Consider the following 13131-nt stretch of genomic DNA (forward strand, 5'->3'; position numbering starts at 1 on the left):
CAACCATTCTGAGGAGAAAGGGAGAGGTTTTCCAAGCTGAGCCATGCCGGCTCAGGAATTCTGGGAGTTGAAGTCCACGAGTCCTAAAAGAGCCAAGGTTGCCTACCCCTGGTCTAGGCCTAGGCTGCTTTATGACTCGTGGACTTCAACTCCCAGAATTCCTGAGCCAGCCATGCTGAGGAGAAAGGGAGAGGTTTTCCAAGCTGAGCCATGCCGGCTCAGGAATTCTGGGAGTTGAAGTCCACGAGTCATAAAAGAGCCGAGCTTGCCTACCCCTGACCTAGGGTATGATTACCTAGGTATTAACAGGTTGGATCTGGTTTTATTGCTGACTCAAAAATGCTTTGTAATACCATCGGTCTTTTACACCAAAGTGCCGAGCTTCAAAAGATAAAATAAAATATGAAATCGCTTTTATAATCTGGAGTACAGCTTTTTTTAAAAAATTAATTAATGAGTTGGCCACGAAGGAATAGGTGCGCTAAGCTTCAACCAGCCTTTTCAGATGAAAATTTGCAACGTTTACTTACCTTGAAGGGTAAATAATAAACGTCTCTGGCCTGAAACCTAGACCGAAGCGGTGGGTCTAATGGGTTGCCCACGTATCGGGGTACCGGAAGCCCCAAGGCAATCACCCGGAAGTTCTCGCTGACTCTAACAATCCTCCAAGCGTCCAGCTCTTCTTTGTCGTGCTCCTAAACACCGAGGCATAAAATAAAAACTGTTTTTAAATTACTATTATTATAATTCAGCAATGGCTTCAGGGATAGAGAATTCTCAGTTAAGACAGGTATTGATGTTGTTACTGAGTTTGCATAATGAGAGGTCTGCAAGAAAACAACCAAGCTCAGAGAGCACCAAGGACCCCAGAAGCTGCCTCCTCCTCCTCCTCCTCCTCCTCCTCCTCCTTCTTCCCCCTCCCCTCCTCGTCCACAAACTCCATGCCCTTCTAGTTACCTAGATGGGTTATGAAACATCTGCAAGAAAACAACCAAACTCAGAGAGTGCTGAGGACCCCATAAGCTGCCTCCTCCTCCTCCTCCTCCTCCTCCTCCTCCTCCTCTTCTTCTTCTTCTTCTTCTTCTTCTTCTTCTTCTTCTTCTTCTTCTTCTTCTTCTCCCCCCCTCCCCTCCTCTTCCTCTCTCCTTCTCCAGAAACCCCATGCCTTTCTAATACTGATGATGTTTATTTATTTATTTATTTATTTATTTTATTACATCTATATACCGCCCTTTCCCAAAGGACTCAGGGCGGTTTACAGGGTGATTAAAAACCAAGATACAAAAGTTAAAAACAAATTTTAAAAAAATTATATTTGTCCCTGCATAAATAAAACCCCAGTTAAAATAAGATTAATCCTCAGCCTGGGCCAGAGAGCTCGAACAGCCAGGTCTTCAGGCCCCGGTGGAATGAACGGAGGTCAGGGGCAGTCCTCAGCTCCACTGGCAGCTGGTTCCAGAGGGCAGGCACCCCCACTGAGAAGGCCCTATCCCTGGGTGCTACCCGCCGGCAATCTCTTACCGGTGGCACCCTGAGAAGACCCTCCCTGTGGGAGCGCACTGGACGAAGGGAACCTGATGCCGGCAGCAGGTGTTCCCTCAGATATCCCGGACCCAAGCCATTTAGGGCTTTATAGGTCATCACCAGCACCTTGAATCTCACCCGGAGGGCAACCGGAAGCCAATGCAGCTCGCGGAGTAGAGGTGTTACATGGGAGTATCGGGAAACCCCCATCACAACTCGCGCGGCCGCATTCTGCACCAGCTGAAGCCTCCGAGTGGTCCTCAAGGGCAGCCCCATGTTGAGAGCGTTGCAGTAGTCTAAACAGTTGGGTAATGGTTGGGTTACTCAGTTGGGTAATGAAACATCTGCAAAAAACAACCAAGCTCAGACAGCGCTGAGGACCCCACACTCCTCTTCCTCCTCCTTCCTTCTAGCACTGCTGATGTTCCCTAGTTGGGTCATGAAACGGCTGCAAGAAAACACCCAAGCTCAAAGAGCACCAAGGACCCCACAGTCGTCCTCCTCCTCTCCACAACCCCCACTCCCTTCTAGCACTGATGATGTTCCCTAGTTGGGTCCGTCTGCAAGAAATCAACCAAGCTCAGAGAGCACCAAGGACCGCACAGTTCTCCCCCCCTCCTGCCCATCCTCCTCCTCCTTCTCTTCCTCCTCCTCCTCCTCCTCCTTCTCCTCAAACCCCACTCCCTTCTAGCACTGATAATGTTACTCAGTTAGGTCATGAAACATCTGCAAAAAACAACCTAAGTCCTCCTCCTCCTCTCCATTAATCCCCCTCCCTTCTAGCGCTGATGATGTTCCCTAGTTGGGTCATGAAACCTGTACAAGAAAACCACCCATTTAGAGAGCACCAAGGACCCCACAGTTCTCCCCCTTCCTCCTCCTTCCTCCTCCTCAAACTCCATTCACTTCTAGCGCTGAGGATGTTCCCCTAGCTGGGTCATGAAACGCCTGCAAGAAAACATCCAAGCTCAGAGAGCACCAAGGACCCCTCATTTCAACCCCGGGCTACAAACATATCGGTAAACCTCAATGCATCCTAACTCTGCCTGTGGTGCTAGCATTCAGGGCAACAGAAGGAAAGAGGAAGGCCGCTGGGGTTAAAAGCAATCCAGCTGCAAGTCCTGGCTAAGTGACAGCCTGTAAAATAAACTTTCGGAAAGGTTAGGCATTCCTCGGCAATGTGGGTCGAGACGCGTGAAGTCCGCGCAGCGTGCTTGGCGGTCAATTTTGAAGGAGCTCTGAGGCGTCTGCTTACCTTCAGCAGCTTATCGTAACGTTCGGCCGACATCAGGAATCGGCCGTCCTCCAGCTGCATTTCCCGGTTCTCCAGCAAGTTGTTCAAGACGGGCAGGACGTTCCGCTCCGCCTTCTCCAGGCCTTCCAGAACCAGGATCCGACCTTCCGTCGCGGCCCGTACCGCACACTTAGGAATCAAAGCGAAATCAGCACCGGGGATAAGAACAGCCGAGTGTAGTTCACAAAAGGACTTGGCAGAGAAGACCTCTGGATCTTATTCAGCTTACCCCCACCCAGATGGAGAACAGAGGAATTCATTCATTCATTCATTCATTCATTCATTCATTCATTCATTCATTCATTCACAATCTGCGACATTAAAACAATAAATAGTGATGCTAAAATTGGTTAAAAATTAATAATAAACAGGAGTAGCCCCAGAGAAGAGGGAATCAAGCTATTCTCCCAAAGCACCTGAAGGCAGGACAAGAAGCCACGGATAGAAACTAATCAAAGAGAGAAGCAACCTGGAACTAAGGAGAAACTTCCTGACAGTTAGAACAATTAACCAGTGGAACAACCTGCCTCCAGAAGCGGTGAATGCTCCAACACTGGAAGTTTTTAAGAAGAGACTGGACAGCCATTTGTCTGAAATAGTGTAGGGTTTCCTGCCTGAGCAGGGGGTTGGACTAGATGACCTCCAAGGTCCCTTCCAACTTTATTATTATTATTAACAACCTGCCTCCAGAAGTGGTGAATGCTCCAACACTGGAAGTTTTTAAGAAGAGACTGGACAGCCATTTGTCTGAAATAGTGTAGGGTTTCCTGCCTGAGCAGGGGGTTGGACTAGATGACCTCCAAGGTCCCTTCCAACTTTATTATTATTATTAACAACCTGCCTCCAGAAGTGGTGAATGCTCCAACACTGGAAGTTTTTAAGAACAGACCGGACAGCCATTTGTCTGAAATGGTATAGAGTTTCTGGCCTGAGCAGGGGGTTGGACTAGATGACCTCCATGGTCCCTTCCAGCTTTGTTTTTCTGTTCTGTTCTGTTCTGTTCTGCTCTGCTCTGCTCTGCTCTATTCTATTCTACTCTACTCTACTCTACTCTATTCTACTGCGACTGTCATAAATATGAGTAACCTGGTTGGTTTCCTCACTGATTTTGCTTCCCAGAAGGTCACAAAAGTTGACCACGTGACCCCTGCAACCGTCATAAATACATGTCAGTTTCCAAGCATCCGAATTTTGATCATGTGAGCACGGGGTTGCTAACACGGTTGAAAGTGCGGGATAGAGTCACTGGTCCCTTTTTTTCCCAGTACTGCTGTAACTCTGAATGAGTTACACTAAATGCTGTTGAGAACGGCCTGTTAAAAGTGGGGAAGGCAGATTAAAATGCGAGCGGTAGGAATTTGCACCGGGTGGGGGGGGGGGGAAAGGAAAAAAAAGCCTAATTAAGAAAGCAAAAGGAAACGCGGATGCTCACTAGGACGTTCCTACCTCGGAAGCCCCCCAAATGGAAACCGGCGCAACTAAAAAGCTACTACCCTTTTCCTTTCCGAATCTTTGCGACGTACAAAACCATTTCCCATCGAGTTGAAACACACACAGACACAGACACACACCCCGATTTATTTAGCTAAGGTTGTGCTCCGCCGATTCGGAAGAAGGCAACAGAGTTTAAACCAGGGCTTGGCTCCTGGCTCTTGCAAGAGATCTCAAGCCCCCGTTGCCTCTGAAACGTCGAAGGGATACATACGGCTGTTCTTCCAACGGTGAAAGCCGACACGTGGACGGGTCACTCTCCAGAGGTGACCCTTTGGGTTTCTGGCAAATAAATCCTGCAGGGCAAAAGTGAGTTGGTTTTTTTTTTTTTTTTGCTACTCACTTGATCGATGTAGAAGGCGGTACCGGCTCGGATCTCCCTTCGCTGTTTGAGGTCGGTTTCGGTCGTGTCTCTGGAAAGTGCCATATATTCCACCTCCCGTTTGGTCAGCTCCTGCAGAAAGTGGGGATTCGATTGGACGAGGCAAATATATTCATAAGCTGCGGAATTGAACCCCAAGTTACTCCATGCAGCGCGAGCCCAAACCGCCGCTGACTGGAAAGAAATCGAAGGCCGAAGAAACGGCTGCAGGAATTCAGTACGTGTAGTTTCATGAAACTGGGGGAGGGAGGGGGAAACGACAGCCAGGGTTCCAATATTTGGGGGGGGGGCTGTCACAGAGAAGAAGGGGGTTCAACCTCTTCTCCTGAAGGCAAGGCCAGAATCAACGGATGGATATTAATCAAGCAGAAAATCAACCTGGACCTAAGGAGAAATTTCCCGACACTGAGAACAGTTAACCAGTGGAACAACCTGCCTCCAGAAGCTGTGAATGCTCCAACAATGGAAGCTTTTAAGGGGAGACTGGACAGCCATTTGTCTGAAATGGTGTAGGGTTTCCTGCCTGAGCAGGGGGTTGGACTAGATGACCTCCAAGGTCCCTTCCAACTGAATAATAATAATAATAATAATAATAATAATAATAATAAGAAGAAGAAGAAGAAGAAGAAGAAGAAGAAGAAGAAGAAGAAAGAAGAAGAAGAAGAAGAAGAAGAAGAAGAAGAAGAAGAAGAAGAAGAAGAAGAAGAAGAAGAAGAAGAAGAAGAAAGGGCGGTTGCATCAAGAAATTATTATATTATTATATTATATAAATTATTATATTATATAAATTATTATATACATCAAGAAATTGCAGCTTCCTGCAATAACTCCAGCAAAGCTACGAAAAACTGCGCTACTCGGAACATCTTACATTTTAAGGAGATACCTGGTTGATACCTAGGATGCTGGCAGCAACCCATGTCAACCATCAGCGCCAGTCAATTTGAGTGTTCAGTTGACTGAGTTTCATGTTTTATGAGTAAAAGTTTTATAATAATAATAATGATGATGATGATGATGATGACATACCTGGTTGATACCTAGGATGCTAGCAGCAGCCTGTGTCAACCATTAGTGCCAGTCAATTTGAGTGTTCAGTTGACCGAGTCTCATGTTTTATGCATAAAAGTTGTATAATGAAAAAAAAACAAGGAAGGCTTCCTGAAAAAGCACCTTTGGGACAACCAAGATCTGGATGATTGAGAATTGCCATGGACATTTAGTTTCTTACGTGCAAAATTATCCTCATCCAAGAAGCTTGCCTTGGATTTATTTATTTTTTTGGGGGGGGAGAGAAATAGCTGACTGGGGAATTCTGGGAGTTGCAGTCCGGACCTCTTAAAGTTGCCAACGGGTGACAAACGTTAATTCTGATGAAAATCTCCCCATACCCGGTGGTGGGATTCAGCCCGTCTGCACCACTTCGGCAGAACCGGTAGCCAATTTTTTTTTTTATTGCCCAGGCCCAGAACGGACTTCCCGGAAGCGGCATCCACGCAGAGAACCGGTTGTTTCCCCCGTTTGAATCCCACCCCTGCCCAAACCTTACCAGGTATTGCATGGCGATCGAACGCCGGAGCGGTCCCGGAGGTCCAATCAGGAAAACATCTTGCCCCAGGAGATCCTTCTGCATGATCCATCGTAGATGCTGGATCACAGACTGAACTGGGGAATCTGAAACTGAATGCAAGGACGGCGGCGTGAACTTTTGTCCAATTTCAGACATTTTAAAGGATCCATTGTCTATTCTCGCGCTCCTGCTGGGTTTTCTCCTCCTCAAATTTGCCTTTTTTTTTTAAGCTCGCGCTTTCGAAGGTCACTGGAGACTCTAGTTCAAGATATTAATTTAATAAAGTTCAATTAATTTAATAAAATATAGCGTGGATAGTGTCTAGAGCAGGGGTCTTCAAACTTGGCCACTTTAAGACTTGTGGACTTCAACTCCCAGAATTCCTCAGCCAGCCCTGGCTGAGGAATTCTGGGAGTTGAAGTCCACAAGTCTTAAAGTGGCCAAGTTTGAAGACCCCTGTTCTAGAGGGCTGGCTTTAAATTGGGGGGGGGGGGAATACAGGCAGTCCTCAAGTTACAACAGTTCATTTAGTAACCGTTCAAAGTTACAACAGCCCTGGAAAAAAGTGACTTATGACCGTTTTTCACACTTACGACCGTTGCGGCATTCTCCCCCCATGGTCACATGATCAAAATTCGGCCGCTTGGCCACTGACATGTACTTATGACTGTTGCAGCGTCCCAGGGTCGGGCGATCCCCTTTCGCGACCTTCTGACGGGCAAAGTCAAAGGGGAAGGCAGATTCATTTAACGACCGTGTTACCAACTTTAAACAACCGCAGCGGCTGACTTGACATCTGTGGCAAGAAAGGCCATTAAAAATGGGGCAGGTCTCTCTTAACGACTGCCTCGCTCCGCAGCATAAATTTAGGGCTCAGTTGCGGTCGTACGTAGAGGACGACCTGGAGGACCAAGTTCATTGCCTCCTGTTAAGTTTGTCCTCGACGCACGGCCGCAATCGAGCCCGACGTTTCTCTTGGCTACGTGAGACGTTTGTTAAGTGAATTTTGCCCCTTTTTACGACCTTCCTGGCCCCGGTTGTTAAGTGCATCGCTGCAGCTGTTAAGTTGCTAAGCGAATCTGGCTTCCCCCCATTGACTTCGCTTCTCGGAAGGTCGCAAAAGGGCATCACGTGATCCCGGGAGACCCTGCAACCGTCATAAGTACATGCCAGTCGCCAAGCCTCTGAATTTTGATCACGTGACCCAGGGGGGGGGAATGCTGCACGGGTTGTGAGTGCGAAAAATGTCGTTCAGTTACTTTTTTTTTCCCCCCCCCCCGTGCTGTGTAACCTCGAATGAAACGAAATCAGCTGTTTTAAGTAGAGGACCGTTTGCATCCTTCCTTTCGCCTAAAAATAACACTTTCAGAGGCTCCTGAATTTCTTTTTTTTCCTTCCTGCTCCAGGTAAGCGCTTGACCTCCTCTTTGGACAAAGCTGGCCTGTCTGCACGGGCGATCCTCCCTCCCTGCCACAGATTCGCTACCATGCTGTTTCCCACGGGCCGCGTGAAAGCTAACTCTCTCCGTTCCTCCGTTTATTTGTGCCGATGCCCTTCCTTTCCCACGCTTCGCTTCTTCCCTTCTGCTGGACCGAAGCAGCTGCGAGGGGGAAAAAAAAAGACCACGGACAGGGTGAAATCGGGAATCGCGTGCTGTGGACGGGAACCAAGGAGCAGAGGGGTGTCAGCCTGAGGAAAGAAGGACACAACTTCACTAGAGTAAAGGGGAGAGAGAAACAAAACAACTGCCCAAGAACAGGAGAAGGCTGGGTATAAGAGTGCAATCCCTAGGAGTGAGAAAAGGGCGTTTGTGCGCATTGCAAACGCACAACGGCAAACGCACAAGTTGATCCTGTCGAAAAGCCCCAGGTCCCAGGATTGCGTAGAGCACCTGAAAGAGGTTCTCACGACCCATGTGAATTGTGGCTTACAACGGTTTGTTTGGTGACTGCTCAAAGTTACAACGGCAGTGGAAAAAGGGACTTAGGACTAGATAAGATCAGATCAGATCATTTTTATTGTCATTTTTTTTACTGTGGGCACAACGGCACACATCAAAAATGAAATTTAGCTGCCCGCTCTCAAAGTGAAACGCACACACGACACACACCTAAAACATACTACGTACGACATATGCTCTGACTGCTCTTTAGAAGGCCAGATCCTGAAGCTAAAACTCAAATCCTTTGGCCACCTGATGAGAAGGAAGGACTCACTGGAGAAGAGCCTCATGCCGGGAAAGATTGAGGGCAATAGAAGAAGGGGACGACAGAGAATGAGGTGGCTGGATGGAGTCAATGAAGCAGGAGGCGTGAGCTTAAAGGGACTCCAGAAGATGGTAGAGGACAGGAAGGCCTGGAGGAACCTTGTCCATGGGGTCGCAATGGGTCGGACACGACTTCGCAACTAACAACAACACAAAGAGGAGGGGGGCAAACCTATTTTCCAAAGCAACTGGAGACATGACAAGAAGCCATGATTAGGGGCTAAAACATACAAGGAACCGTTACAGGAATTGGGTAGGTCTAGTTTAATGAGGGACACGGTGGCTCAGTGGGTTAGGACGCTGAGCATGTTGATCAGAAGGTTGGCAGTTTGGCGGGTCGAATCCCAAGTGCCGCGTAACAGAGTGAGCGCCTGTTACTCGTCCCAGCTTCTGCCAACCTAGCAGTTCGAAAGCACGTAAAAATGCAAGTAGAAAAATAGGGACCACTACGGTGGGAAGGTAACAGCGTTCCGTGCGCCTTTGGCGTCTAGTCGGCGGGAGGCCACCGTTCCCCAGATAGTCGGGTGTGAGTCTCTCTTTTTGAGATGCGGCCCTGGTGCGCAGTTGGGCTTGCTGCTGGTGTACCTTTCGCCTAGTCACGCAGCAGCAGCCCTGCCTGAGCTGCTCGATGTCCTCTCTGGGCTGGTGATTGAGTTCCCGAAACTTATAGTTTTGGGGGACTTCAATCTACCATCGCTGGGAGGATCATCTGAGTTGGCTCGGGAGTTCATGGCTTCCATGACGGCCATGGACCTGACGCAAGTAATTTTGGGACCGACTCATGAGGGAGGCCACACCCTTGACTTAGTTTTCTTATCTGGACGGTGGTTAGATGATCTTGGTGGGGGCTCCCCAATTATTATGCCCCTGTCATGGACCGATTATCATCTCCTGCGGCTGGTCTTCCGTCTTGCCACCCCCCGCCGTGGGTGTATGGAACCAATTAAATGGTACCGCCCCAGACGCTTAATGGATCCCCAGAGGTTCCAGGCGGCGCTGGGGTCCCCACCTGCCTCCCTTGCTCACAGCTCGGCAGATGCCTTAGTGGAAGCCTGGGAAAGGATGGCCACTGAGGCTCTTGACCGAGTTGTACCCCTGCGGCCCCTGACCCGGTGCAGATCCCGTCGAGCTCCATGGTTCTCTGCGGAGCTCCGGGAGATGAAGCGTCGGAGACGGGGCCTAGAGAGCGGTTGGAGGTCCAGCCGATCCGAATCCGACCGATTGCGACTAAGAACCCACATTAGGTCTTATCTCGCTGCGATAAGGGAGGCGAGGTCTAACCACTTCGCCACCCTTATCGCGTCCGCAGATAATCGCCCGGCCGCCCTGTTTAGGGTGACTCGCTCCCTCCTAAATCAGGAGGTGAGGGAGGATCCCTTGCAGGGTCGTGCCGAGGAGTTTAACCAACATCTGTCGGACAAAATCGCTCGGATTCGGACCGGTCTGGACTCTGACTGGGCAGAGTCTGACGATCAGGACACGGGCGGTCTTGTCGATATCACCTGGGAGGAGTTTGATTCTGTGACTCCGGAGGAAGTGGACAGGATCATGGGGAGGCTGAGCACCACCACATGTTTATTGGACCCGTGCCCTTCCTGGCTGGTTTATGCAGCCCGGGAGAGGACACGCAGGTGGTTCCAGGCAGTTATATCGGCTTCTTTGAACGAGGGTAGCTTCCCCGCCGTCTTGAAAGAGGCGGTGGTGAGGCCCCTCCTCAAGAAGCCTGCCTTGGACCCAGCTGTATTGAACAACTTCCGTCCTGTCTCCAACCTTCGCTTTCTTGCGAAGGTTGTTGAGAGTGTGGTGGCACATCAGCTCCCTCTGGTCCTGGATGAAGCGGATTATCTAGACCCGTACCAATCGGGTTTCAGGCCCGGGCACAGCACGGAGACGGCATTGGTCGCGCTGGTGAATGATCTCTGGAGGGCTCGGGACAGGGGACATTCCTCTGTTCTAGTCCTATTAGACCTCTCAGCGGCTTTCGATACCATCGACCATGGTATCTTGCTGCGGCGTCTCAGGGGATTGGGAGTGGGAGGCACGGTCTTACAGTGGTTCTCCTCCTATCTCCAGGGACGTTCGCAGTCGGTGTTGGCGGTAGGGCAGAGGTCGACCGCGAGGTCTCTCGTTTGTGGAGTTCCTCAGGGGTCGGTCCTCTCGCCTCTCCTGTTCAACATCTACATGAAACCGCTGGGTGAGATCATTCGTGGCTTTGGAGTTGGGTATCATCAGTATGCTGATGATACCCAGCTTTTCCTTTCGACCCCAAACCACCCCAGTGATGCCCTCAACGTGATGTCCCGTTGCCTGGAGGCGGTTCGGGTCTGGATGGGGAGGAACAGACTTCAACTCAACCCCGACAAGACTGAGTGGCTTTGCATACCTTCATCCCGGGTTTATTCGGACATTGCTATGGGGGGTGAACTATTACCCCCCGTAGATAGGGCTCGCAACTTGGGAGTCCTCCTAGATTCACGGCTCACCTTGGAAGACCATATAGGAGCTGTGACTAGGGGGGCTTTCGCCCAGGTCCGCCTGGTGCGCCAGTTGCGGCCCTATCTAAGCCGGGATGATTTATGCACAGTCACTCATGCGCTCGTGGCCTCTCGTCTGGACTACTGCAACGCTCTCTACATGGGGCTGCCCTTGAGGACCACCCGGAAGCTCCAGCTGGTACAGAATGCAGCCGCGAGAGTTGTGTTGGGAGTCTCCCGATACTCCCACGTTACACCTTTGCTCCGTGAGCTGCATTGGTTACCAGTTGCCTTCCGGGTGAGATTCAAGGTACTAGTAATGGTGTTCAAAGCCCTCCATGGCAGGGGGCCAGAGTACCTCAGGGAACACCTGCTGCCGGCATCAAGCTCCCTGCGCCCTGTGCGTTCCCACAGAGAGGGCCTCCTCAGGGTGCCACCGATCAGAGAATGTCGATTGGTGGCCCCCAGGGGGAGATCCTTCTCTGTGGGCGCGCCGGAACTATGGAATCAGTTACCGGTAGAGCTCCGGATGGCGCCCGATCTTCGCTCCTTTCGTCGCGATCTCAAGACGTTTTTGTTTGTACAAGCCGGCCTAGCCTGATGGGGGATTGGTGGGGGTTTTTATTTTTGTATTCTTAATATTATCTTTGGGTTTTTATAATTGTAATATATTAATTGTTTTAAAATCGGGCAATTATTTAATTTCCTTTTAATATTTGTAATTTTGTATTTACTCTTGCCCTGTAAACTGCCCTGAGTCCTCAGGGAGAAGGGCAGTATAGAAATATTATTAAATTAAATTAAAATTAAATTAAATTAGTCATGCCGGCCACATGACCACGGAGATGTCCTCAGACAAGCACTGGCTCTTCGGCTTTGAAACGGAGATGAGCACCGGCCCCTAGAGTTGGAAATGACTAGCATGCATGTGCGGGGGAACCTTTACCTTTACCTTTTTAGTTTAATGAAAAGAAGGACTAGGGGTGACATGATAGCAGCGTTCCAACATCTCAGGGGTTGCCCCAAAGAAGAATTGAGGATCAAGCTATTCTCCAAAGCACCAGGATTTGGGTAGGGCCAGTCAAACAGGAACAGGAAACAACTCAAAACGAAAGCCCCAGAGGGTATAAAAACCCACTCCCTACATGTGCTCGCTCTCTCTTTTCTTCCAGAGCCATCTTCCTGTCTGGCTCTCCTCTTCAATAAACTGCAACCTTCTTCCTAAAGCAGTCACCATGTTGTTTACTCCCGGCTTGGACTGGACCCTGATGAAGATTTTTCCTTCAACAGTCCAACCAGATTCATTCCACCACAATCACCCAAGTCACCTGCCCTCCTGCTTGATGATCCTCAACATCACACCGCATGACGAGATCGGAGATCGGATCCCGAGGACGTAAGACCCTGGAGGCAGAGATAATCCACGACTCAAGCGACGGATCAATAGTAAAGCAGAGTCAGGTTCGAGCAATCGAACTACTGCCATACCTACCCTTGAGCTTCTTGGGATCTAGTAAGATTCATTAACCTTCAGAGGTTCATCAAAATCTACACCACCTAATCGACCAATCTAGAAAACGGGATGGGACTTCCAACACTGTAACGGTGAATTTCTTTTCCAAACTTAGTGACTGTAAAATTAAACTCCCCAACTGACAAATGCCTTAAGCGCAGTCCTAAATTTTGGTTTGATCTGATGAAGTGCTTCAGACCCACACTTTCCCCCCCCCTGCTCCTCAATTATTGCTTATTTTAGTATTTATTAAATTTGTTTGCCGTTCATCTCTCTGCAAGGGCGACTCAGAATGGCTTTTACGTGACTTATACGTGACTCTGTGTAAGATAATTCTCAACTGTGGGATGTGTCTCTTAATCTGAATTTCCAGCTTTGGGGCTTTGCAGAGTGTGAGACGAACATAAAAAATCTGAACTCTGGCCTTAGCCTAGCAGATTTTTTAAATTGCTAAAGGAGTTGCAACTCTAATAGAATTCTTTTTTTTTTTGCAATATAACCGAACGTTGCTAGTAAATTAGTAAATTTAGTTCGTTCTATTTTAGCTACAGTTTGAAGAAAAGAAATTGAATCCACTTAAGAAATGCCTAAAATAGAAACTTAATTTAAAACCATCT

The 13131-nt window shown here is 49.0% G+C and overlaps 1 protein-coding gene across 2 annotated transcripts in view; it reads right to left on the reverse strand.

The window, feature by feature from the left end:
- Window positions 1-13131, reverse strand: part of VWA8 (von Willebrand factor A domain containing 8) — a 114054-nt gene that overhangs the window by 91569 nt on the left and 9354 nt on the right. For both annotated transcript variants that reach the window (XM_081327993.1, XM_081327992.1), the window contains exons 3-6: window positions 6241-6371; window positions 4653-4763; window positions 2780-2947; window positions 531-695 (exon numbers count right to left, since the gene is read on the reverse strand). In XM_081327993.1, coding sequence (XP_081184119.1) covers window positions 531-695; window positions 2780-2947; window positions 4653-4763; window positions 6241-6371 — 575 coding nt within the window. The remainder of the gene's footprint in view (window positions 1-530; window positions 696-2779; window positions 2948-4652; window positions 4764-6240; window positions 6372-13131) is intronic.

Source organism: Vipera berus (genome assembly GCF_964194415.1).
Source record: "Vipera berus genome assembly, chromosome: 4".
NCBI classification, from domain to species: Eukaryota; Metazoa; Chordata; class Lepidosauria; order Squamata; family Viperidae; genus Vipera; species Vipera berus.